At 43.2% G+C, this 27,615-nt stretch overlaps 1 protein-coding gene across 11 annotated transcripts in view; it reads right to left on the bottom strand.

Annotated features, from left to right (window-relative positions):
* The window catches only part of MEGF11 (multiple EGF like domains 11), a 266,626-nt gene that overhangs the window by 12,219 nt on the left and 226,792 nt on the right, over positions 1–27,615 (bottom strand). For 5 of the 11 annotated variants that reach the window (XM_079318187.1, XM_079318184.1, XM_079318186.1 and 2 more), the window contains 9 exons: positions 24,899–25,045; positions 22,245–22,379; positions 18,860–18,988; positions 15,925–16,053; positions 15,103–15,231; positions 12,536–12,664; positions 12,158–12,391; positions 7,808–7,926; positions 1,088–1,154 (listed from right to left, as the gene is read on the bottom strand). In XM_079318187.1, the coding sequence (XP_079174313.1) occupies positions 1,088–1,154; positions 7,808–7,926; positions 12,158–12,391; positions 12,536–12,664; positions 15,103–15,231; positions 15,925–16,053; positions 18,860–18,988; positions 22,245–22,379; positions 24,899–25,045 (1,218 nt within the window). The remainder of the gene's footprint in view (positions 1–1,087; positions 1,155–7,807; positions 7,927–12,157; positions 12,392–12,535; positions 12,665–15,102; positions 15,232–15,924; positions 16,054–18,859; positions 18,989–22,244; positions 22,380–24,898; positions 25,046–27,615) is intronic. The other 6 variants (XM_079318189.1, XM_079318193.1, XM_079318190.1 and 3 more) reach the window with 3 other exon arrangements.

Below are 27,615 nucleotides of genomic sequence, written 5' to 3'. Positions count from 1 at the left end.
AAGTTAAACACAAACAAAGCAAATAGTGTGCAAAAAAAGCAGCAAAATGGTAAAAGAAAAATTAACATGGTTTGAGGAGCATTTGGAAACCCTCACACACAGCCCCCTCCATGTCACATACAGATAAGCACAACAGTGGTTCTGCAGCTTATTCCACAGAAAACATTGCTGGTGTTAAGAATGAAAAGATTTTGCACTGAAGCTTGACAGGTTTGTGATTTTCCTGATGCAGGGAAGAATTCTCTTTGGAGTGAGGCACGCTGTGGGCCCAGGGGCAGTGGCAGGATGTGATGCCTGCTGCTGCCCTGTGTTCATTCCTTTGCCATGTGAGCTGTGAGATAGTTGACCTTAAAAATCCCATAATATCCCTTAATGTTGAACTTTCCCTCCTCCTGCATGTTTCAGTGAGATGTTACTAATCCCAGGAAAGGAAAGGGCAAATGCTTTTGGACACTGACGAGCCAAACCCTGAGTGCTCAGATAGGAAAACAAATAGCATCCAAAGCACTAAATCTGGGCAGAATTTGAGCTAAGAGCTGCTAAAAACCCTGTTAAAACTCAAGCCAGGAAGCCAGGAAGAATAAACTCTGAACAGGCAATTAAACTTCACTCTTGGCTTGGCTGCACTGGCTGGTGGTTCAGAATTGCCACACAATGATTTACTGGGAGATAATGGAGCACTGCACACCCCAGCTCCCACAGAGGCTCCACACCTTCATCAAGATGCCAGTATTTAGTGCTAAGCTTTATTAAGCATGAAAGAAGAAGAAGAAAAAAGCCAAATTTGAATTTTTAATGTCCTGAGTTAGTCCTTAGAAAAACATTTATAGAGTAGATGATAGTGATTCAACAGAGCAACCTTGGAAGGGAGACTAAAATGAATATTGACTTTGCTTTCCCAGACTGTGGTTTGTGGTAAAGGAAACAATTTTTAATTTTCCATCTTTCACTACTGGCAATTCTGATTGTGAAATAAAGACAACACCAATATTCCTCATGATTGTTAATGCCTTTATGAAAGGCTGATTTGGATTTGGAATTTCTCTAAAGTCTACTAAAGTGATTAAAGTGTTTAAAAATTACTGACCTAGTTCATTCAGATAGCTGTAGGGTCTCCAGTCTGCAGTTTCTCTGTCAAGGATTTTGTTACTGAGCTGTTCAAAAAGTATGATAATGGGTTAATGCTGGAAGACACAGACAGTTCCCACCCCAGACTACAGCCCAAGGATGTCAGGAATAAAAATGGGAGGTCCTGCCTTGGCCTCACCATCTCAGCCCTTTATCTGTGTGAGTTGGACAGCTGTTCATTAGCATTAGGGAAAATCACAAAGGAAAGTCACTTCACCAAGCCATGAACACAAACATGCTGGAAAACACAGGATTTCCTTCAGAACCACGACTGGGATGCCTGTGGATGTGGGGTGATGGAGATGGATGGAGCAAACCCCCTCTACCAGCATGCACAGAGGGGCTGCCTGGAGCTCCAGGATCTGCTGAGACAGCTGTGGGTGCACTGACAGGAGATGCAGGGGGACACGAGTTCTCTCAATTCAAGGAAAATAACTTTGGCAATGATGGAGCACAAAGGCCCCTGCAGATCTGCCAGCCAAGAGGAGAGTCCAGGGCTGCCCTGCAGGTGCTGCTGCTGGGCCAGCACCTCCCAGAGTGTGCAGTGACAGGAGAGGGGCCTCTGCTCTGGGGTGCATGGCCCCACTGGGCTGGGATGGAGCAGAGGGGGCTCCAGGAATGGGTGGTCACCAGCTGAGCCCTGCAGGGGGGGTCTGGGAATCACTGTATTTGCTAAAACTGATGAGATTTCCTCCTTACATTATTCCCCTGAAAGCCACATCTGCTGGAATACAGCTGGTCCTGAGCAGATGTCAATTCAAGAGCAAAGCCCAACCTTGTTTCTGAGAAGTTATGAAGCCATCACTGCCCTCCTGTGTCTGCTTTCAGACTGGGAAGCCTCCTGCTGTGCTTGGAAGATTTCAGCTCTGCTATTTTACTGTCTTTACAAGCAAATGCTTAACAAAAGGAGGTTAAAATTGAACGTGAGTATTCAAAATTACCAAAATTCATTTTTCCTGATCTATCATTCCTGTTTGCTTAGCTGTCTTAACAGGCTTTTAGACCTGCAACAAAACCCCCCAATGATGCATTGAAGCCTGTTGGGATATTAAATCCCAGCTGGGGGCAAGCACCTACAGCCACATTCTAAAGACATTTTCACCCCTCCACAGTCCTTTTCAACAGCCCTCAGTGCTCTGCCACCCCACCCTGGGGTACAGCATCCCTGTGTTGTCCCTGTGCCTGCAGTGCTCCCACTGGCCTCAGGCACTGAGGAAGCTCTGCAGGAAGCCTGGAGAGCCCAGGAGTCATTTCTTGATCATCCAGCAGCTCCTCTGCTTCCCCCAACTGGGAATGGAAACAGAGACAGCAGAGGCAGGGATGGATGGATGATGGATGGATGGATGGATGGATGGATGGATGGATGGATGGATGGATGGATGGATGATGGATGGATGATGGATGGATGGATGGATGGATGGATGGATGGATGGATGGATGGAGGATGGATAGATGGATGGATGGATGATGGATGGATGGATGGATGGATGGAGGATGGATGGATGGATGATGGATGGATGATGGATGGATGGATGGATGGATGGAGGATGGATGGATGGAGGATGGATGGATGATGGATGGATGATGGATGGATGGATGGATGGGTGGATGGATGATGGATGGATGGATGGATGGATGGATGGATGGATGGATGGATGGATGGATGGATGGAGGATGGATGGATGGATGGATGGATGGATGGATGGATGGATGGATGATGGATGGATGATGGATGGATGATGGATGATGGATGGATGGATGGATGAATGATGGATGGATGAATGGATGGATGAATGATGGATGGATGGATGGATGGATGGATGGATGGATGGATGGATGGATGGATGGAGGATGGATGGATGGATGGATGGATGGATGGATGGATGGATGGATGATGGATGGATGATGGATGGATGATGGATGGATGGATGGATGGATGGATGGATGGATGGATGGATGGATGGATGGATGGATGAATGATGGATGGATGGATGGATGGAGGGAAGGGGCAGTTGGACAGCCCAGCAGTGGCAGAAGGATGAAGAGCAGATCTATTTGGATGTGGTCACTGACAGGAATTCAACCCTTGGCACCATCAGTTCTCCTCAGCAGACCCCACAGTTTTGTTCTTCTCTTCAAAACTTGCAGCCAGAACACAAATGCTGATTTTTCAACCCAGCTGCACCACTAAAAGCACATTTATTAAAGTCTTGAGGTTTCTATTAAAAGTTGCAGGTTTGCAAGGTTTATAAATCAGCTCAAAACCCTAAAATTTGGCATGAAGAGCTACAGGCTAGAATTGATTTTTTTAAATGAAATGATTTGGGGACATTCCTAAGTTTTTTTTTTAATGCAGTTTTTCTGAATGTGATTATAGCTGTCTTTTTCTGCTACTATCATTTCTTAACATACTATAATTTGTTAACTTTTTTTTCTTTCAAAGATAGAAAATACTTCAATTTTTACTGTGAAGCAAAATTGCTTTTCTGGAGGAAGAAATCCTTCATAGTAAATTTGTCCATTAAAATTCCAGGCTGGTAATTTTAGCAATTTGGTTAAAATTACCTCATATCTGGCAATTTTTCCTTTAAGATCAATGAGATACCAGCCTGAGTAAAGCAAAGTCATTATCTGTCTGTCTGAAACAGCTGGATAGATGACAGTGGCCACTTGATCACCACCAGCCATTTATCAATGCCCAGGTTTTTAAGTCCATGGTGATTAGGCAAAGAAGTGCTGGCAGGAATTCCATCATACCTTTATCTTCCAGGAGAGCAATCAATAATTTGACATTTGCTTCCCTAACTACTGACTTCAAATCTCCCTGGTCCAAGCTTGTGCTGCTCAGTTTAAGATGCCTATCCTGAATGTTCTGCAGCCATTCTGTATTTGCAGTTCTCCTTTTTCTTGGACAAGTTTTAGTCAAAGGTACTTAAATGCTGCTTTCTGTACTGAATTCCTTTTTATTAGCTGGGTGACATCTAGTCAGACCATTTCCAGCGACCTCTGTTTTGCATTTTCTAATTTTATGTGAAGGCTTTGGTACAATTTAGAACTTCCTTTAATAGATGTGAAACTGCTGGCTTTAAAAAATCAGGACATCTAATAGCAATTTATTTTTATGATGTCTGTAGAAACCAACACCTGGACTTTTGCTGTGAAGGGAATGAGGGTGGAATTATGAGCTTTGCAAAAGCTCAAGGTGAGAATCCTCCATTTGCTTGTGACCAGTGCAGCAACCTCATCCTTTACACTGAGGATTCTTCACAGACTTTGCAGCACTTGGTAAAAGTGAGATTTGTTTTTACTTCATGCACAATTCAAAAGCTCAGACACAAAGCTGGCCTTGAAGCCCCAAGAGCGTTTCTGTGAATGGTCTTGCCAAATATCCTCTGAGCAAAACAGGATCTGAAATCTGGTATGTGGCTCAGCAATGAGAGCTCTGATGTGAAGACACAGGTATGGAGGTGTGGAATCTTTGTTTATCTGCTTTGGAAATTTTTGGTGCAGCAACTCTATGGTAAAAGTTCACCTGAGTTCATGTCTGATACTCCACAGGAACTTGCAGCATCATTACTGTTAGTGCTGCACATGTCATGAGAAAAAAGGCCAAACCTATTTGTAGGAGCTCATAAGAAAAGGTCAAGGTTTGGCTTCACTTGAACTCACAGTTAAATACCTCTTGACTCCAATGGTTCCAGCATTTCCTCTGAGCTGACTTGCCAAGCTCTCTCCTGTGGGAAGAGCAGTTATTTGTGGTAAAGTGCTGGGAGGTAAAACCTGCATTGAGATGCTGAAGCCTCCTCCTGAACATCAGAGCTGCAGATCCATTCTCAGGAACCTTGCAAAGAGATGAAACTCAGCCCCACAAGCTCCTGCTGGCACCTGGCACAGGCCTGGGGACAGGACTGGAAGGGCTTGGATCCCCCAAGCCTTTTACTGCAAACACCCAGGCACATAATCCCTCAGAGAGCTGATCAAGCTCCATTTTAACAGTAATCAGATTTCTTTGTCCCATTAGTCTTCCTGGGAAGCTATTCCAAAATCTCACTGATCTGATGGTAGAAATCTAATTTCCAGCTTCAATGCATTCATGGCCAGTTCATCCTCATTTGTTCTCGAGCCAGCTCTGTCATCTCCCTTCAATAGCTCTCCTCCCTCCTCGTGTTTACCTTGCAGTATTTATACATGGCAATCATGCTCCCCCTCAGCATTCATTTTGCCAGATAAAAGCAGCCAAGCCTTTTTCCAGTCTGTTCTCATAGGCTTCCCCTTATCCTCCCACTTGTTTTCCTCCTGCCTGTGTTCCAGTCTGTGCTCCACTGGCACAACCACCCAGCCCCAAACACATTGGGGAGGGTTTAATGCTGATGATGTCCCTCAGCAGCTTCAATTTCACCTCCAGGACCTGAGCAGTGGCCAAATGTCTGTCTGGCAGAGGGGGAATGAGGAGGTGAGATACTTCCCCTTGCTGAAGCCTGGCCCTGCTCCCATCCTGTGCAGACAGATCCGTGTCACAAACTGTCCCCAGTGCAGTGCTGGGCCCTTTAGCTCCTGCTAAATCCTCACCAGCCTCCTTCCCTCCAGAGGTGCCACCCTGGGAACTGCAGCAGGGTCAGTACACAGTGCTGGGAGCCTCCAGCCAGGAATCCTGGATATAGGAGAGGGATGGGACAAGACAGCAGGAAGGAAATAGGAATTATATGTGCAGAGTTGGAGCAGAAAAGAGAATAGGAAAAGAGAAATGGAAATAAAAAATCTAATGGAGTGGAGAGATCACTAAGAAAAGAGGAGAGAAAAGGCAAAAAACACAGAAAGAAAGAAGGGCAAGGAAGCAAAGGAGAGAAATCTTTCCTCAATCCTCCTCAAACTGGAGCAGGGCTCCCAGCTGTCCTGCCTTTGTGCTCTGAGAGAGGAATGGCTCCAGCCCAGTGCCTCCAGGCCTGCTCTCCTTGGAGCACAGGGACAGTAACACATCCCAGGCTCTGGCTCAGCACTTCAGACAGTCCTCTACCATTCTTTTTTCATTTTGCATCTGTGCTGGCTCCTTTGTGACCCCAGCTGGCACTATAAAGAAATGAATCCTCCAAGTACAACTTGTGCACATTTCTCTGCACAAAGTGAGAATGGCACCAGGCAAAGTGATTTGGAAATGAACTCGTTAAGGCAGCTATTAGGGCTTTATATGCTCCTTTGTCTTACTTGGCTGCAGAGCTGCAGACACACAAAGTGTATTTTTGGCCATCCTCAGCTATTCAGCACTGCAAAGCATCTCATTAATAAGTGAGATGGTGGGAGATCTAAAGGAAATATCAGGCCATATATTTTGATAAATATCCTGAAAATACCAATTCTATTGGTCTTTCAGTGATTATCAGGACAACCTGACTGACTACAATGGCCAGAGCTGCAGCAGGGGGAGCAGCTTCCAGGCAAGTCCCAAAGCACCATTTGGGGATTAAACCTTTCCAGCAGCTTAATTTTTGAAGTAGTTCTGTGAGAAGATGGCACTGCAGGCTGGGAATCGAGGATAGGTGCTGGCTTTGACCTTCTCTGAATTAATTTAAATTTCTGCAAAAAGATTAGTGGTCCAGATGGACACTCATCCTAAATTTGACATTATGAGCGTTTGCACTTTCAATTTGGGGAGCAAAAATTTGGAATGCAAGGGGACCATCTACATCAAAAAATGTATTTACACATCTGTCTAAACATTTCTCTGAGAGATCTCTGGAGACAGCCTTTTTATTACCTTTTAATGAGATTCTCTTTTAACAACCAAGAAATTACTTACAGGAGCACATGTAGAGATATTTTTGCCTGTCCTGTACAATACTGTCTTTTTTTGCATTAATCTTGTTCATATGGCATTCCAGTGAATAGTTACATTTGGATTAAGGTGCCACAGCCTGAAATACCATAATTTTTAAAGCTGACAACCTTGATGAAATCAACTGCATTTCCTTTTCCCCCTGCTCCCTCTGCTGTGCCTCACCTGGGCTTATTAAAACTCCAAAGGAAGAGCTGTTTTACCATTTGCCATATCTAAATTTACTGCTGAAGCGTTGAACTGAGTCATGAATTCATTCATGTGTTGTTCATGAATGATCTGAGGGAATCAGTTGCAACAAATGATAAGGAAGGTGCTCCTGGATGGATGTTCCAGTGATAGGGTTGGAATAGCTCTGCTGGAGAGCCAGGAGTGACAGCAGAGCTCCCAGAATGTCCCTGGATGAGTCAGGACAGTCCTCAAAAGCACCCCAGGTATCCTCTTGCATCTTTCTGCTTGTCTGTGTCAGCAGAGAATTTGTGTGTCTGATGTGGGTAGCAACCAAACAGCAAAGTGAGATAACTGATTAATGCTTCATTGATTTACTGGTGTTGTGTTAATGGTTAATTATATTTATTGAGTATTTATCTCTTCTGAGAAGCAAACATACCTCAGAGTTACTAAGACACCGAGCCTTGCTGACCCAGACAGGCATGAGACTCCAGTTCCCATTACCAGACTGGGAAGATACAGGGAGGGGAAGCCAAGCTTTCAGTGTCTGGGATGTCAGGATTGCTGCCCTGGAGTTGGAAATAATGCTGGCAGACAACAGGGCCCGAGAGACATTGCTTGAGTTGATTTCCTTGAACTGATAAGAACATTGCTACAGTGGGGTGGGGTAATATCTACCTTACAGGAGCTGTTTCCATCCAGATTACTGGGAAAGAAGCGTGAAGACACCCCACATGAGAGAGTGTGGTAGCTTGGATTGGAAAAACAATGAACACTGCTGCTACCTTGGGATATATCTGGGAAGAAAACAAGTCATCACAAGATACTTTGGAAGCCACAACAATTCTTAAGAAACTGAAAACATGGTAGAGACAATCTAGTTTAGAAATCTTTGTTGGAGTACTGGGTGTTCTAAAACATCTGCAGAGGCAATCCATCCTGCATTATGGTGTGAAGCTCTTGACTATTAGCATTAAACATAAAAGAAAAAAAGCAAGATATTTAAATAATACAGTGTTATCTTCTTGAAGATGTTAATAAAGTCATTCCTGACAGTGCAGCTGCTTTGTAGGTGAGGGGAGGGAGGCAAAACTCAGGCTGCAACATTGCTGCCTCCTTAGTTTAACCTATGGAAGAGCCCTTGAGCAATGGAAACATGAAATCTTTTTGCTACAAAACCAGAAGTAATGTTAGAAATCAGTGTGCTATAACTGTACCAAGGAGTCCAAAACATTTTTTTTTAACATCGTGTGCAAAGGTTTTTGAAAAAATCAAAGCTGGAGGCCTGAAAGGCAAACCTGGGCAGTTACATTGTATGCTCAGAGACATTTTATCTATGTCCTCAATTTAAGTTATAAACACATTTACCAAACAGAATAATTTACCAAGAAAGGCATTGTATTTATACTGGCAGTTCTAATGAAAACATCAATCCCAATCTGGTTCCAGCTGCATAAGAAATGAATACATATTTCAAAGTACCATCAGGAGAAGGGATGGAAAATTTCAATTGGAACAGCATCATTTAAACAATGAAGCCCTGTAAGGAGCAAATGAAGGGGTTTTACAAAAGCATGGGCTCAGTCTGCAGGCAGAGAGGTTTGTTGTGGGAACACATCCATGTCAAAGGGTAATGAAGTGCTGGGGTGCTGTTGAGCCCATCACCACCTTTCCTGAGGGCTGGCAGTGATGGGTGAGGAAGGACAGGGGCCTGGGGTCCCAGCCACCATCACCCTCCTCTCCTTGCCCTCTGCGCTCGTCTCACTCTCAACATGCACTTTGCTTTGCTGACATCTTGTGGAGATCTAGATTGAGCTTAATTTACTGCAGAATATCCTGTTTCCAAGAAGTGGGTTTATCTGCAGGGTGTCTCTTACATAAGGGCTGTGGCTCAGGGCTCGGGGGAAGCTGCTCCCCCATGTGAGCTCTGCCCGAGCTCTTTTCTGCTGAAACACACAGAGGGATGTTTGAGGTCAGCTCTATTTTGTGGGAGATGCAGAGCCTTTGAGTCTCAGCTGTTTTCCTGAGTTGCTGCTAACAAATGATTTCAGATCAGGATGTGATTCCAGAGCTGAAGTCTTTGCATTGAACATCTGCCAACCAGGCTGCCGGGGCTCTGCCACCTCCCCCTGCTACAGCTCTGTGACATTTACAACCAAACCAGCAGGAAACACATCTCTCTTGGGGTCTGCCAGTGGGAACTGGGGCAGGAGTCCACTCCTCATGTCACTGTGTGCCCCCCACAATACAGCTGCTCTCACACAGCCTTGAGCCTGCTCGGGGGGCTCAGGGCCCATCCTCCCTCCCTACAGCCCATGGTCCCAGTCAAACACAGACACTTGGATCTGGGTCCTTCTGCTCTGAAAGTGCTGGTGGAGTCAGCTCTGCCTTCCCCCTTCCCTTATCCCCTGGATGTGGGCAAGAACCAGCTGGAAGGAAGAGCCAGGACCCTCTGGCTCTGCTGTGGGATTTGAGCACACTGATGTCCCTAGGAGCCACCTGAGACAATGCGAGTTCTCACCCAGCTCAGCTGGCTGGAGCTTGTTTTCTGCACCAAAATGAGCTGAAATAAAACTCTACCAGAGTGCTCTGCTACTTAGCAGTGTTGAATTAATGACCCTGAGCTTGAACACATCTCCCTAAACCCTTTTATTCTCCCCCCTTGCATGCAGCACCCTGAACTCAGAATTGCTCCTTCTACACAGCTCTCTTTGCTCAATACTTAAGTAGCCACCCAGGCTGATTTACCTTGATAGCACAGTCCATTTTCTACACATTTATTCATGAAGCTCTTGTAAGTGCTGGCTGGAAATACATCAAATTCAAATCTAATGCTATCTCTGTTAAAAAAAAACTCAACAAAAAACCTCCAACCCACAAATAATCTTTCTCTTCTCAAAGGTGTGAATTTTGTTCTGGTCTGAACACTAAAGAAAGGCTTAAATGCCTAAAGGAAAGGGAATTAGACTGAGCTCTGAACCTGGCCTGTGGGGTGCCACTGAGAGCATCAATCCCCATCTTGCAGGACAGTATTGTGGAAATTGGGCACCGGCCCAGCACTCTGCAGTAGATACAAACCCAGACTTCTCAACTGCTAAATGGAACTGCTTCACTCTCTTTGTGTGGGGCTTCTCTGCCCACACAGTGTCAGTGAGACGGCTGAAGGCTCCAAACAGGAGGGTTCACTCTGCCACCTCCCACCACCCATCATCTGCAGATCATTTCTGGAAGTGTCTAGGCTTCAAGATCCACGATGTTTTATTTGTGTCAGGCTTTGCTTAGCTCTTGGTGCTCAGCAGAGAATTCACCAATTCCAGAAAGTTTGCTAAGATCTTCATAAGACCTCAAACATCACTTCAGCCAAGTCTTTGTCAAAGTCCCACTAAGAAATCTCTGCAGCTTTCCAGCACTACCACACAATTTCCCCTTCATCTCCTTGAACTAAACAACCTGCACTTTAAAATATTTTTTTTGGATGTAGTACACTGCTCTCATGCTGGGGAGCATCATTTTGATTTCAGGCTTATTTGGGAAAGTTTGCTCTTAGATGCATGTGCTGTGGGTAAACCCTCCCAGCACGGGTGGTTTTGTCTCCTCTGGCTGCTGGGCAAAGTGTGTGTTTTGCTGCCACATCCTTAATCCACAAATGCAAAAGAGTCCAAGGGCTGCCCAGGGGGTTCCCCTTCCTCATAATCTCTCTCACACATATGCACGGATTATCAGCCTCACAAGAGCTGAGGATGTAAAGACCAAAAACATCCTCCAGAAATAAATGTGCTGGAAGAAATTGCTGCCTCCAGGAGCTAGGGATCTGTGTATGTGACTCTGTTCAGAAACAACACCACCATTACCCAAATAACAGGCAAAATAACAGCTGGTGATTCAGGAGAGCCATAATGTTACAACCCACAGAGGGCTGGATGCTGCAGCCATCCAGGTGGAATTCCTGCCAAAGTACATGAGTTTACATGGGATTACATCCATTGGACAAGTACATCTACATGGTATTCTGCCCTTAATCCACAAGCAAACCTGCAGGTGCAGGCTGGAATCCCAGTTCCCTCTGTGCAATATTGCTGCTCTCCTTCAGCATCTCTATAACACACGTGTGCACACCTGCCCTCAGACACACATGTGTTGTCTTTGCAAGCCACACATTCCTTTTCTGTGAGCTTATCTCAGTATCCACCTCTCCACTTTCTGCTGAGGAAGGTGCACATCAGCACCTTTTCCTGCCTCTTCTCTATAGGAGAAAAGCAGCATTTGTGAGGCCAAAGTTGGGGCAGATACTGCAAGTCTCAGTAGAGGAATGTACCAGAGGACAGTCAGGATTTGGCAGGGAGTTTTCAGAAGCTCTTGTATAGAATTTGTAAATGCCCTTCTAAAAAGGGCAAAACCCAAAACTTGAAACGATGCTGGTACCTGCAGGCAATTTATAATGAGCTGAAAATGAAGCAGTGTGTTTCTATTTTCTTAATCTTCCTCTGCAAGCTCAGATGGCAGAGTTTTCCAAGGGGAAGGAGGAAGAAAATTGTCCTTGTGACCTCCGAAGGAGATGCCTGACCCCACTCTGCTGCAGCTTCCTGAATGATACAATTTCTATTGCTAGAAGGACTGCACAAAGAAAGTAAGAGGAAAGAAAAGCCCAGTCTCTGCATCCCCATCACTGACTGAGATGGGCAGGAAAGAACCATTATCCAATTTCTTTCTAGAGATGCCCATGAAACCTCCCTGACCTGGCGCTGCATCTCTGTACCACAACAGGAATGCACGACTCAAAATTCCATGCAGCATACTTCTTGCCTAGGTATATCCCATATCAGCTTCCACACAGAAAGCAGCTTAAACCAGTTTTATATTTACTTTCCTGTCCCATTTATGTGTTTGAAGATCAGGGTATTCTGAGGAAGAACAGAAGTGTCATTATTTTTAAAGCTCAATAACACATGTTACACATCACAGAAACTTGTATTTCCCCAACAGACAGGAATATGAGTCTGGATTTGATTAACATAAAAAGACCCTTACCAGAAAGTGAGTAATCTGTATTAGTCATCCTCATGGCTGGAGTGTAAGATACACTTGGCATGTCATGGCCCTTCTCCTTCTGTTTCCGTCGATACCACACAAAGAGTGCCAGCAAGACCATAATAATTAGAAGGAGAATAATAATTCCAATGATTGCTCCCACTGAGTGCCTCTCTGATCCAAGAGCAGGGCTAATTTTAGTATAGGGGTTTAATTCTTCCATCATAAGAGCCGCTGTTAAAAGTAATTCATAACACACTGTAAATTGAATCGAGCATTTCATTTTTGAAACACTGTCTTTTTTTTTAAGGCAAGTACATCACTGGAGAGGAGGAGAAAGGGGGAGAGAGGGGTTTTATAGAGAGAATTCCACTGTACCTTGATCACATCGGATTCCTTTGAAGCCTGGACTGCAGTAGCAAGTGCCTGTGACGTGGTCACACGTTGCATTGTTCATGCACTCACACAATTGTTTGCAACCATAACCAAATGTTCCTGGAGAGCACTCTGGGGAGCCAAAGAAAAACATTGGAAAGAATTCTGGTTTTGGGAACAGGCACAACACTTGCCATGGGAAATTTGGTAGAGAAGTCTCCCTGGTTTTAGGATCTCTAGGATAAAACCCTAATGTGAAATAATTATTAGTCTAAAGCAGAAGCTAAATGTATTCTATGTGCAGTTTGTAACTTATTAAGCTGCAACTTTCTGGAAAATTCCTAGAATTAAATCAACGACAGGTACAAAAGCTTTAGAAGATTCCATGTGTATTACAAATGTTCAGAGCTTAACAGAGCTTGATCTAAGAAGCTGAAGACAACAGAGTTCAGCATTCTTCACCAACCTACCTGTTTGGTTTTGATTTTTCTTATGGGGGGAGTTGCAAAGTCAAGTTTCAATGAACCTTTATATGAATACAACAGCCTTAACCAAACAAACCCCACAAGCTTTCCTACTCATCCCTGCCAGTGGCAGGAGGTGAATAGAACACTGCAAGTGAAATTTCAGAACTGAGCATCTGAATGGTTTGATTTGCTCTGCTTCAGTGTCAGAATTCCTAATACAGAAGGAATTTCTATCCTGTCTTTGTGTTTCTATCAAAGACAAAATGATTGAATGTCCAGCTGAGAAATTTATTCATACAATTACCATGATGGGCTATAACAATAAATCTGTAGGCAGCTTACTGTACTTCTGGAGGCACTATTCAAGAATAAATTGAAAGAAACAATGTCTGTCACATCCCACTTATTTCCATGGAAAAGCTGCATTACTGAAAACATGCACCCTTGCTATGATCCTATGGAATATATTGTTCAATATTAGAGTCCTTGTGTGTCACTGCAAATATAACAACACCTCCCCAATGTCAGTCTCAAAGTAGCTTCTGGCAGCCAAAATTTAATATTAAGTAAAGAACCATAGCCAGTATCTGCTTATTGATTTGCAGTGCGTATTAAAATTGTATCTTTAATCTGTTGGTACTCAAACAATGAAAACATTAAAATTATTACAATTAATGCTTATTCTTTTATTAGCCTGCAGCCTACTTAAAATGAATAAGGCCTAAATTTTGGGACTGCACCACAGAAATGATGCCTGCAATTAAGCATTTCATCTGCAATGCAGTGTGACTGCCCATTCAGCAGGATTTGGAGAAGGAAGGAGCCTTATTGAAGAGATTCTTTTAGATTAAACAGTAGAAAAACAAGTAAATAAATACATTTGTAGTTTGGATAGAAAAGAAAGCCTCAGGCTTTATGCAGGGGTCAAATCATAAAGCAGCTCCTTGCATAAAATCTGCTATTATGCAGTTCTTTGTGGGATTCCTTAGTTTCTTATTTTGATTGTAACTGCAGGGAAGAGCATCCCCAAATTCCAGAAAGTTGGACACTTAGAGTGGTGCCTTGTGCAATGCCCCATGAGCACACAAATCTATTTGGCTCTGAGAAATCCCCTTTGCTGAATGCAAGTGTGACAAAAACATATTTACAAATTAAGTTACATGCACAAATACTTTCATAAAGATCCAAGTAGGAAGCTACAGTTAAGAAGCCTTCCCTTGCATATCCGGCAGGAATGTTGCTGAATTACCTTACTGCCAAAAAATGTGAGGGAATCCTGTGGAATTAATGCCTTAGGAAGATGAGGTGGGTTTCACCTGTGTTTAGAATCATAGTAAGTGTGTAAGAATTTCCTTATGAGTTACTGCATTGGACAAACAAGTAATTATCCAGTTACAGCATATCCAGTTTCCTCATTCCATTTTCTTTAAAGAAGGCATTTGGCACAGCCTGCTAAATATTCCAGTGGGACATGGACAGTCCAGCAAGACATTCCAGATCCCTTGCAAGGGAATTGAGGTTCATTGGGAAACACTCACTGCTCAAACTAAACTCAGACTGTTCCCAAAATGGCAAGCAACCTTGTTTCCCTTGATCTGCTTTCATTGTAAAGATGAATCTTTATTTGACCCATGTCTACATCATAATTTCTGTGGGAAAGCCCCATATCCCCAATGTTCCTTGGAAGAAAGAGAGCAGAAAGGACTTATTCCTTTGAACCCCTCTGTCTCCTGCACTGGGAATCCTGGGGCTGCTGCTCTCAGCAGCACTACCAAGGCCTGAGGCAGCTTTAGGGCTGTCTGTGTATTAATCAGGTACAAGTTGTTTGGGAAGGCCCCATCCAGTCAGCACTGAGTGCTGTGATTTGCTTTCTCTCACCTAACTTTAGCCTGGGAATGAAAGGCCCAATTTGCAGGGATTCACTAAATTTCTTTATGCTTAGACTGCCCAGTTTTCTAGAGGTGCATCTCCCCTCTATGGATTATATATATTATAAAATGGTCCTGCTAGCATCAACACCTAATTTAAGATGTGTTTGTGCAAGAATTCTGAAACACACACTACTCTCTGGAGAAAGAGAGGGCTGAGGGCACTGGTACTTACTCTGCTCACACTGTTTGCCTGTAAATCCTGTCCTGCACGTGCACTGTCCAGTGATGTGGTCACAGTCGGCTCCGTTCTGGCACTGGCACACATTGGCACAGTTCTTTCCATAAAAAGCAGCTGGGCAACCTTTCAGCATTTAGAACAAGGAAAGAGTAAGAAATAAGTTGAAAGCCAAACTCAGATGTGTTATCAACACAAAGTATGTGGGCGTATAAATCTATGGATTTTCAGCCTCTGTATATTTAATGACATTTATTTGATGGTCTAAATGCAGAGACACTGTGACAGCCAATTTTCTTGAAGTAATGTTTCTCATCTTTACAGAATTGCCTCTTAAGTGTTTCAGAAGAATGAAAACTTGACCCATCTATACAAACTACATTTTCAAGAAGTGAAAGAAGATGCTAAACAGAAATTCTCTGGAAGTCCAGGGATCAATCAATTACTTGCAAGTGAAAGAGCCTTCTTAAAAGGCTCACCAGTATTGGATCTCCTCTTTCATACCAGTAATTTGGCACTAGGGTGAGAAATCTCTAACATTTTCCTAAATCAGACCACAAAATACTGGGGCATTAACAAGCAGGGACACTGACTATGCAAATTCTAACAATGAATCAATAATTTAAATGATTTTCCTCTCCTCTACTGAGCGCCGAAGGCATAAAAACCTTGGAAAGCTTCAGGAGTATTTTCTTAGGGGTGATATGAGGTTATCAGGAGTAAGGAACATTTGGTATTCCAGGGAAAACTGCAATACTTGGAAGAGACACGAGGTAGCAGCACATACTTTGACAGATTCCCTGTCTCTGAAAGGCTTACGCTGAGTGCAGTAGAGCCCCGTCCAGCCATGGGTGCATCTACATTCTCCATCGTAGGGGCTGCACAGTGCTCCGTTGTGGCAGTTGCAAGAATGAAAGCAATCAGGGCCCCAAAACCCAGTGGGACAAGCTATGAAAATAATAAAAAAAACCACTTTTCAGCTGACCAAAAACAAAAAAATTTAAAAAAAAAAAAGATACTGTGTTAGTGCTGTGGATGAGCAACAATAAAGGGAGAACTGTGAGACATCAGCAAAGGCAGAACCCTGCACTGCTGAGCTTGGCAGTGACTCCTGGACAGTGACCAGTCCTTCCAAGCCACCAGTCAATGGCTCTCCAAGCCCTGGTGCCACCCTGTAACCTCTCCCTCCCAGCAGGTTGATGGAGGGGATTCTGCCCCTCTGCCCTGTTTGGGTGAAACCTCCCCTGCAGAGCTGCCTCCAGCCCTGGGGAACAACAGCAGAAGGATTTGAAGCAAGTCCAGAGGAGGCCATGGATATGCTCTGAGGGCTGGAGCCCCTCTGCTCTGGAGCCAGGCTGTGAAAGATGGGAATGTTCCCCTGGAGAAGAGAAGGCTCCAGGGAGAGCTCAGAGCCCCTTGCAGGTCCTAAAGCGGCTTCAGGAGAGATGGAGAGGATTGGGGACAAGGGATGGAGGGACAGGACACAGGGAATGGTTTCCCACTGCCAGAGGGCAGGGCTGGATGGGATATTGGGAAGAAATTGCTGCCTGTGAGGGTGGGGAAGCCCAGGCACAGGTGCCCAGAGAAGCTGCAGCTGCCCCATCCCTGGAAGTGTCCAAGGCCAGGCTGGACACTGGGGCTGGGGCACCCCAGGATGGTGGAAGGTGTCCCTGCCATGGCAGGGGGAAATGGGATGGGCTCCAAGGTCCCTTGCAACCCAAAGCATCCCAGGGTTGTGTGATTCCATGATCCCCTGTGCAGGGCAGGATCTTTGCTGCACTGGAGCAGTGACCCTCGACACGACCCCGCTCTGTGCTGTGGCCACTCTCCCTGCCTCACTGGCATTAGCTGTGAGGACAATTTAGGCAAGGTTGCAGAATATGGAGGTAATTGAATTTTCTTTTTGACATGCTGGAATTCTTGCATAATAAAGCCCAGCTATTCAGGTTTACTTTGCTATGCAATCAACCACTAAAATTACTACATTCATTTGAAGCACAGAGTGCTACTCCAATCATGTAAAAATGTAAAGAAAACTTCTTCCAGTATGAATTCCCATCCACAAATTCAGATTGCTTTTGTTGTTGGGGGCTAATAATAAATTAAAATCTCTGGGTCTATTTTATATTTCAACAAGTACAATATTAATACATTAAAAAAAAGTTATTTTAAGCCTCCCTCCAAAAATGAATGCAGTAAGTTACAGTTATTAGTGCCAGACTAAAAGATCTGAAATTATGATAGCCCTTCAATATAACAACTATATTTCTGCTTTAAAAAGCACTTTTCATTGCTTCCTGCTAAAGACATGAATTAATAAGGCACGGTTCCCAGGAAACCTGAAAGTACAGACACCAGGCCTATTTTCATGGATGCCAATGGCTCCATGGATGATAAATGGAAGATTCTGGCATTTGACAGACACCTCTAAAGCCTCAATGAAGGGCCAAAAAACTCCTGCCATGACGTAAATCCAACAAAAGGTCACTGGACTCACACAATGTAAAGCTGAGTAGGATTTGGCCTGAAGTGTTTGTGCTATAAGCAACCAGAAATACTTTCCCAATACCTTTCTAAAGCAGAGCTGCAGGGGCTGTTAGTGAATCCAGAACTGGCTCTGGAGTTGGAGCTAAAATTATCTCCTGTGCAGCTCCAAGTCCAGGTCATTCCAGGTTAACGGGAGAGCAGGGCTGGAAATAGCCTGGGAAGGGAGGCCAGGTGCCCACAGAGCCTGGAGTGGGACAGGGTCACCTTGGGAGAGTTCCCTCTGTGTGCAAGGGGTAACTGAGCAAAGAGCCTGGTCCCCCTCTGCTCATCCAGAGCACAGAGCACCCACAGCCAGGTCCTGCCTGAAACTGCTCCTGCTGGTCTGGCCTGCCTCGCTCTGCAAGGAAAACCATCCTTTTTCAAGGTTAACAGACACTAACAGACATTTCCCAATTAGATGGCTAAATATAATGAGCAATATGTGCAGCTTTCTGTCTTGTTTTTTCTTTTTTTTTTCCTGCTGTTTTTGAGTGACAGCAATATTCTGCCTGTGGAAGACGCACAATAAAAGCAAAATTACAGCCGTCTGTTTTTATCCCATTCCTGCTTTATCACTTGGAGTTTAATATATTTTACTCTGGAATGCTGTCTAATATGTTAGTTGTATCCTGAATATGAAGTAACATTTCTGAATGATCAGATATTGCCTCCCTCTGTGATCTAGCTTCAATTAAGGGATGCTCTCAGGAAATGACACTTTGGGATCAGCAAATGCCAATCTTCTACCTGGGCAATTTTCAGAAAGAAATCCTTCATCCCTACAAGGCCACATTGACTTTTACAATTAAATTACATTTAATAGAAATATTTCAGCTGCCTAATTTCTCAATTCTAGGGATTTGGTACATGAAAACATTTACTGGTTAATAGTGTCTAAATGTAATAGCTGAAAGGAAACTATTTCAAAAAAATAAATAAAAAGGGATCCAGCTAGAAATTAAAAGGGAGCATGGAGCTGTTTTTTCTGATAAGATCTTGTGACCTCACTTTCCTGGAATAAAAGCCAGTCAGGGCTTCTGTAAACTCTAAATGCAGAAACTAATTTAATCCAAAGCTAACTTAGATTAATTAAAATAAATCAGCTTTAAAGAAAGCTGTAATACAACAGGGATTTCCCCAGAATCTGTCTTTAACTTTCATAAAGCACCAAACAAACCCAAACCCAGGATATTTGAAGGCAGAGGTGGAGAAATGAGCCTGTGCTTACTCTGGGAGCAGTCCATGCCTATCCAGCCCGGGAAGCACTGGCAGGATCCATCGATGGGATTGCAGGTCCCGTTCTCCGTGCACTGGCAGACCTCAGCACAGTCCTTCCCAAATTTCCCACTGGGACACACTGAAACACAAGGCAGTTTACTGCAGGATCTTCAAAAGGAATGTGAGGAAATCACAGAACTCAATATTTAGCAATTACTGATAAAGTTAATTACAATGTTTTTTCTTTGATGAAGCAAAATTCCTCTGGAAAGCAGGAAAAGGCAGAAAGTATTCAAGTACATTTTGCTTTCATCCCAGGAGTAAAAACAATAGGAAAAAGTCATATCGAAATCCATTTCTCTGCTGGAAAATGAAGCTTATATAGTCAGAAGATTGCAATTATTGAAGGGCAGAGTGGAAGGATGACAAGAAGAGAGACAAAACAAAGAGGGGTCATTAGGAGAGGAAGAGAACAAGAAAGATTTAGGAGAATTCAGTGAGTAGCAGCCACAAGTGAGTGGCTGAGACTGATCTGGTTGCCAAGGGTTTTTATACATATATATATATTTATGTATGTTATGTATCTGTTTGACTGAGAGCTGTGTAACAGATCTGCTGCACCCCAGCAAAATCAGCACCTCTCCCTTTGTGCCCATTTAAGTGAAGTTGGAAGAAAAGAAACTCTACATTTTTTTCCCAGAGTCATCTTCTCACATCCTAAGCACAGTGACAGGAAACTAATAGACATGTAGATCTTCAACCTCCCACCAAATTATTGGAAATCTTTAACGTTAAAGTTGATGGAAAGCTCTGCTCAGTAACGAATGAAATGTTTCATTTCTGGGCTCTTATTGGCTGTGTTCCCTGACAAAAACAGATGTATTTTCAAAACAAGATAAAACATACAGTCCATCTTTGCAAAGAGTGTAACAAATGGAACTGGACTTGTATCCTGGTAAATAATAGCCATGTCAAAAAAGTGATTAAGGCACTTCCCTGAATTATGCAGCTGTTTCACCACTTCAGCCTCTCTCACTTTCTCAAAAGTAGTCTCTGCAGGTGACCTCAATCTATCCTGACTGTGAATCAGCCACAGATTGAAATCCTGAGCTGTGATTCATTGGCTTTTATATAATATGCCATCTTCTGCTCTTACTATAGCTGAGTATTGTTTTCTGCCTGTGTTCCTATAGACTATGGACTTATCTGTAGGAGTGGATAAAGTTGGGTTTGGCTTTCACACTGTGTGTTAAACAGAACATTTCCTAAGTATAGGGAAATAAAACTAAACACAATACATAGCCAGGATGGAGAGAACACACCAAGAGAGCAGGAGAGTCCTCCCATCACAGTCAGCAAAAACTGAACTGGTCTGTCAGCCCAGGCTCTTGGGCAGGCCCCAGCATTATTCCCTTCCAGTCCTCTGCATAAAGCAGCTCCAGGCACTGGTTTATGGCATCTTTGAGATGGAGCTAGGAAGCACCACCTCAATGAAGACGGGTTTGTATGTACAAAAAATGTAATTCTCTAAGGATGGACTCAGAAGAGGAGCTGATTTGTTCTGCACTGAGCAGTACTGATGGTGCAGGGCAAGATCTGTGATCCAAACAGAGCTGCTGGCAAAGGGACTAGGTCACACTGGTGCTTTGGTGCATACAGGCACAGCTGGCAGAGGGACTCCCTCCACAGGAGCTCCTCCTGTCTCTGAGAAATGGGATGATGCCCTCTGGAATGTCAGCACAGAGGAATGACAAAATGGTTGGTTCTCCCTAATTTAAACTGACTAGTTGTGGACTGACAGAGTGACTTTTGTGAATATGTGAGATCCAAATCCAAGCACTTTTAAAATGTCTCAATCATTTTTAGAAAGCTGTTAAACAAGGCCTAATGTTGCTTTCTTCAGCAGCAGCCTGACTGTACAACACAGATTGGGATGTTAATTAGCTGGAAAAGCTCTGAAGAGTGACTCCCAAAGTCCCTGTGGGATGTCAGGTGTGTTCTAGCAGTGATAACAAGTTATTATCCACCCATATTGCTCCGTGACTGGGAAAGATTTCATAAAACAGCTGTTTAGCTGTTTGCAGATTAGAATCCCTGGTACAACCTGTGCAGTTTTGGGGGTTACACAGCTCCTCACATGCACATACTGCTGGTGGAAGAATGTTCCTGCTGCAAATGGCATAAGGAGATGAAAATCCAAAGTGAAATCTTCATTTCACGTTTTTTTTTTTAATGGAAAATTAATTAGCATTTTTCTTTCTACAAAATAAAGTTACATGTTAACTCATTATGACAAACTGCAACACAAATTGATTTTAATTAGGACATGAATATTTTAAGATTAATTTGCAGGATAGATCAACATTTCAAAGTAAAACCAGAAGTGCTGAACATCTGAGCAAAAATAAAATAGTTTTCTTAAGAGGATAATTAGACCTGCTTATGCTTTGAAATCTGGCTAATGTTTCACATAAAATGGACAAATTCACTGAAATATGTTCATTTTAATAAATTAATTGGTGTAATCTTTAGTTGACTATACAGCACAGGAAAAAAACCCAAAAAACCATGGTTATCCTTAATCTATGTTTAACGATTTTGAGTAACTGCTGCAATCCCAATTTACTGAAAAGCAGGTCATTGAAAGTGTCATTCAATTTTGGCAGGGATGATGACTTCACAGGGGCAGTGATCACTATTAATCACTTATTTTAAATATCTGTGTAGAAAATACCCACTGCAATATGCAGCAACTGAAAGTGCAGAAGGCTGAGTGATTTTGTGGGTATTTTTAGGATGAAAATGAATCCTGGTGTTAAATGTGGAACTTTCAAAGGTACAGAAAGGTGATGGATGCTTTGGAGAGCTGAAATTCTTCTTCACCTGTGAAAATGAACTCCTCTGCCTCACTGCAAACTTTCCTGTGTCCTGCACATGTGTCCAGGGTTTTGGCTATTCCCAGTCAGGTCCTGCACAGTGTAAAGGAGGTTTTGTGCACAACTGGGTGTTTGTGATTGTTCACCTGAGCTGACCTTTACCTTAACCAGCACCTCCCTGTCCTGCTGCAAAGATCACATGAAAGTGCTATCAACATTCAGGTGAGGACAGGCTGAGCAGTAAGAAAAATGAAGCCATTGGATGCTGATGTATTTACAGCAGGTGTCTCATTCCACAGTCATTTCAATCCAGTGTGGCAGACCTGGTTTATTTATGAAACCAGGAGCACATCGTATATACAAGAGGGTGACTGAGTACCTGTTGGCATTTTCCCTCTGAAGTGAAGATTTTCTTGGTGTCTAAACTGCTGAAACAGGGGAAAAAGGCAGGAGCCATGGGATGGGACTGGCTGCAGAGTGGCAGGCAGGAAGGGAGGGAAGGGAGGGGCTCAGGGGTACCTTGGCTGCAGAGGGGCCCGGAGAAGCCCGGCAGGCAGTCGCAGTGTCCGGACACGTGGTGACAGGGACCATTGCTGTGCACACACTGGGGACACGGCTGGCTGCAGTGGTGCCCGTAAAACCCAGCGGGGCAAACTGGAAACACAACAAACCAAGCTGTCACAGGTTTTCCAATGTTTTCTCATCACTGAGAGCTCGAGAATTATCTGTCTGTCTTCATGCCAAACCAATATTTCTTAACCACAATTTTGTGGACAGCTGAAATGATGAAGCCTGTTGGATTGTTCCATGTCCAATGCAAGCTCTGGGTAAATCTGTTCCCGTGCTCAAACATACCCATCTTCCCTCCTTCTCTCCCCCTCCCCATGCTATTTAATTCCATAGTGGAGTTCTCAGCAGCCTCTCTCTCTCAGGACACTCATTTGAGTCTCTCTGACCTAAACTTTTTGACAAAACAGGAGTTTAGGATGTTTGAGACCTTCCAGCCTACTACAGATATGGTTAATAACACACCTTTAAAAGATTTTAGAATAGATACGAAAAGAAACATTGGCACATGGGTACCGACAACAGAAACTCAGAAGGAAATGGAAATTGAGTCAAGAAATCAGAGAAGGTGTATTAGGAAACAATATTTTATGTCAAAACAACAGTGCCAAAAGCTGTCTGGTGCAATGCCTGTGCTAAATTGGGGCAGTCATTTATACATTTAATGGCAGGAGCAACAGCCACCAAGTGATGAACAGAATCCAATAATGGTAATTATGTAACACCATACAAAACCACCTGATTTGCATCTGTAATCACGCTAAATAGCTGAGTGAGCATGTAATGAATTGTGTGCTTATTTTGCCTAAAACTTGGATTGAAATTGTTATAGAATTTGTACATGTGGTATAGAGTCAGGATTATGGCTCAGTATCTCTTCTAAAAGCAGATTTTTGCTTCTAAGAGCATGTGAAAAAGCATCCACTGTCCAAACATTCATTGCAATAGATAACACAAAGAAATGTTAAATTGCAGTAAGTGACAGTAAAAATAACTTTATATGTTTTTATTTTTACTCCTGTGATTCTCTGTTCTATAGTTCTGACTCAGTGGTTACTAAATCATGTCTGTTCTATTTTTCCAGCAAATGAGAATTTTCTCTTGGACTGTATGTTCTCAGAGGGTGTCAGGCTCTTACCCCACTGCACATTTCCAGCTGGAGCTTAGATGACAGGTTGGTTGATGATGCAGTAGCTATAAAACAACCTGGATCATTCCTGGAGACATTTCTGCAGGCTTAAGAGCACTAAACCATCCCAGTGTCTCATGTAATCCTGATTACATGGACAGAACAAGTTGGCTGAGTATCATCCTCAGTATCATCCTCAGCTCTCCTTGTACAGCCTAAATTCTGTTTTTAAATGAATTTCTAAGAGAAAAATGGGAATGATTTTGAGAACAAGCTTAGCAAGGTCTCCTGTTCACCAGGTATTTTTGAGCCTTAATCCCAGAAATGAGGAGGAAGCAAACTGGATTCCCAGGCCATATGCTCACAGTGGCAATAGCAGAAGCATCCACAGGATCCCTCTGCTGTCAGCCCAGTGGGGAGGAAAATTTCTTCCCATTAGATCCTTAGCAAACATCCTCAGGGAGCAGCCTGATTCCTGGGCTTGCAAACTGGGCACAAGGTTTGCTCTTGCAGACTGCATGCCAAAAGCTGATAGAAAGCTGGGGCTTTTTCATCTCAGAAAGGTCAGAAACTATTAACTTCTGGAAGTTTTGCACTCTTAAGGTTTCAAATTTGTAAAACATTTTCTTCCTGAAGCTCTGAGCACCACATTTTAGCCTTGGAGAGAGGTTTTACAGCTACACAGATATGCTGAAGCACCTGGAAATTGGAGTTTATAATGGAAATGCTTATAGGCCATTAAATACAGCAGTGCTAGAGGTCATTGTTATAATGGCTTTAAATAAAAACTGTCAGCTACAAATTATTTTTAGAGATGAGTGTGTTCTAGTGTCAAGTGTAACTGGTGAAATCAAAGGGGATATATGAACTGGGCATGCAGATTGTCTTACAGGAAGAAGGAATGCTGAGCAGAAAAGGAAGACAAATCCACTTTGTGTTTACATAGGAAGATGGTTGGTGTAGCTTGGATCAAATAGAGTCCCTGTGGGGCAAATGCATCTTCCCAGATAAAGCAAATGAGAGGGTTTTTATCTGCTTGGTACATTTTAATATGTAGCAGCAGAGCATCAAGCAGGAGCTATTTCAGGCTGCTGTGTTTCTTTTTCTGGCATACAAGAAAACACTGTCTTGTTATTTTGATGGCAATGCTCATCCACTTGTCATTATGTGATGAGTGGTGGCTGATTCTGTTTAATAGGTCTGACTTCACTGCAAATCTGTGTCCTGCCAGCTTTGGTTTGTAAAGGTGCTGCTCCTCCTCTCAGGTCACCAGTGACCTCCAGGTGCAGATCAGAGGAAACACAAGGCACAGCCCAGTGCAGGAGAGCCTTGACTTCTTGATGAAGGAGCATTTCTCAGGCTCTTTTGCCCTTAGGAATTAATGAGCTAAAGCAGCTCAGAAACTGGGTTTGTCCATCTGGTGTCATGAAGGAGCACCTCTACCTGCCTTGCTGCTGCCAGCTATGGAAAATCTTACTTCTCTGGCACAAGGGTCCTCTGTATCCTGGTGCACAGTCACAGGTTCCATCCTCAGGGGAGCAGGATCCCCCATTCTCACAGCTGCAGGAGATGGAGCAGTTGGGTCCCCAGCGGCCCTGGGTGCAGATGTTGTCACAGTGGATGCCTAAGGACATAAAGCCACACGTTAACTTCTCACAACTTTTACTCTGCTCACTGATCAAAGAAATGCTTGGCTGGACTGATGCCTCACAGTCCCTCAGAGCCAGAGACAAGGAAACAGCTCCTCTTTTATCTGCTTAATAAAGTGAAAATTAGAAAAATGCCAGAGAGGTGAATTCTGTAGATATTAGTGGGTGCCTGTTCAGTCCTCAGCACCATTAACGAAACTCTGCATGTCATCCAAGAGATGAAGGTCAGGAATTGCTTTAAAGTCACAAAATAACTCAAATAACTGGCCTGGAAATAGGCAGTTGATTGAAGCCTGATTACTTACCTGTTGAGAATTGGAAGACCATAAAAGAAAAATCAAGATTTTGCAAAAACATGCTCAGTATTTGGATTCTTGAACACAAGCAAATTCAGCTCTATTTTGTGTTCTGTTCCCTTCCTGGCTTAAACCGTTGTGCTCTGGAGTTTTGGGCACACACCCCACATCCACCCAAGGCTCCCCAGTTCTGTGAGAATGAACTGAGTTCTGATCCAGCAAGTGGCCATATCTGAGACTAGGATGAGCAAGTTAAATGGAGACTGAGACCTGCCAATCCAGCTCCCAGTGTTTCCCAGGGTGTATGTTCAATATTTATGATTATTATTTTTATTTATTGATAAATATTTATTATTATGAGGAGCAAAGGAGCACACAGCCAGGAAACTTAACATGAGGCTTCTGGCATGGTTTCAACTGGTTTTGTTTAAACTGGTGACTTCTAAAAACAGCCTTGTGCCATGGCTTGTCACATATAAATGTGATTGCAGGAGCTGATCCTGCACACTGTGTCTGAGAGGCTCTCACTCCACTGGGATAAGGCACTACCAACACCTGCAATTAGCAGGGCTATTTGCATGATCAAAGGCTCCTTGAATGCCTTTGCATGAACCAAGAGGGACATTGAGCAGTGCCAACTGCAGGGAGTGGCACTGGCAGGAGCACTGAGAACAACAGCAAAAATGGATCAAAAACTGGCTTGGAAATTTTCATAAGAACATGACCCCAGTGGGGGCCTGTCCTGAGATCTGGGGGTACACACACATCCCAGCTGGGCTTCCAACCCCAGGTGTTCTTTACCATCCCCAACCTGAGATTTTCTTTAACATCCCCAGCCTGAGATGTTCTTTATCACTCCTGCACATGTCCCACTGCACAATGGGATCAAAGCAGCCCAGGGGTTGGATTAGTGCAGTGCTCCACAGAAACACAATCCCAATAATTTCCTCCACCTCTGATAACTTCATCAGGGTGCTAGAGGTAATGCACTGCACTTGGGGAGCTGTGATCTGTACAGTCACCAAACTTTGAGGATTATTGAATCAGCTAAAAGTCATTATAAACACACTTACAGTGCAGTTTCGAGTTGGTTTTATAAATCTCTGAAGTTAACACAGTAAGAAATACTGCAGAGTCAAAATTTCCCTTTTCTGAAGATTAATCACACAATTATAATGTCCCTTCCTAGAAAATCTTAACCAAGTCTGGCAAAAGTACAGTTTGGAATGTGATTTCTAGTAATACATGATCTTAGCTTTATTTATAAAGAAGTATGGACCATTCTGTACAGCTTAATAAAAAACACATTAAAATACAGTAAAAACTTAAAACAAGCTCAGTTCCTTCATATCCAAGTAAACCAATCTGAAAAAGGGACTGTGTAAAGAGACACTGAACATTCCTATTACCAAAATCAAGAAAAACAGTTATTTTAAACAGTCTTCCCTGCTCCCTTTTGAAATCAAATATATCCTTGGATTGCTTACGCAAGTGCTTTGTGTGTGCATTTATGTATATGTATCCATAGTGCTCTGTAATTAAAAAGGTCAGACAATAAATTTTAAACAATAAATACATATATATGATCATTTATAGTCTTGAGTCTCAGTGTGAGCTCCCTGAACTGAAATTCAGACACAAACACAGAAAAATGTGCATTTTTCCTCCTGATTGCAGCATAAAAATTACAGTTCAGTCATTGTGGATGGGATATTATAAACGGGGACAATTAAACAGCATTATTTCTTGTCTCTTTTGACAAAGTTTGGGTAAGGATGACACTGACTCTTTTCTTGTGCAAGCTACCTGAATTAGAATGCCAGGGCTGCTCCTTGCAGCAGCAAAGTCCTTCCTTTGGTAATGAGTAATGAGGGATGTCTTCCCTCTCCTAACGAAGGCAATGAGTCATTGTGGAGCTGATTGTTGTAGCAAAATGGAAAGGGGGAAAAGAAACTTTCCAGAAGCCACTGCCACCCATTACAGCCCTTATTTATTTATACATTTCCAGAAGACAACTGAGATGGTGCTGCAATCAGGTTTTATTACTTTTTATTACTCTCAGTTAATTCTCATGGAAGACTTCATTTTTGAAGGCTCCTACACGCATTGAATTGCAAATATAAATGAGAAGTTAAAATTGCATCTGGACATGCAAGTCTTATGGAATTGTGCAGGAAAAAGCACCTTAATTTTACAATTCCCTAACCTGACAGCCTGTAAAGTGGGAGTCCATCCCTTCCAGCTGCTTT

The sequence above is a fragment of the Erithacus rubecula genome (assembly GCF_903797595.1).
Source record: "Erithacus rubecula genome assembly, chromosome: 14".
NCBI classification, from domain to species: Eukaryota; Metazoa; Chordata; class Aves; order Passeriformes; family Muscicapidae; genus Erithacus; species Erithacus rubecula.
Note: the sequence above shows the minus strand (reverse complement) of the source record. Positions and strands in the feature narration are given on the sequence as shown.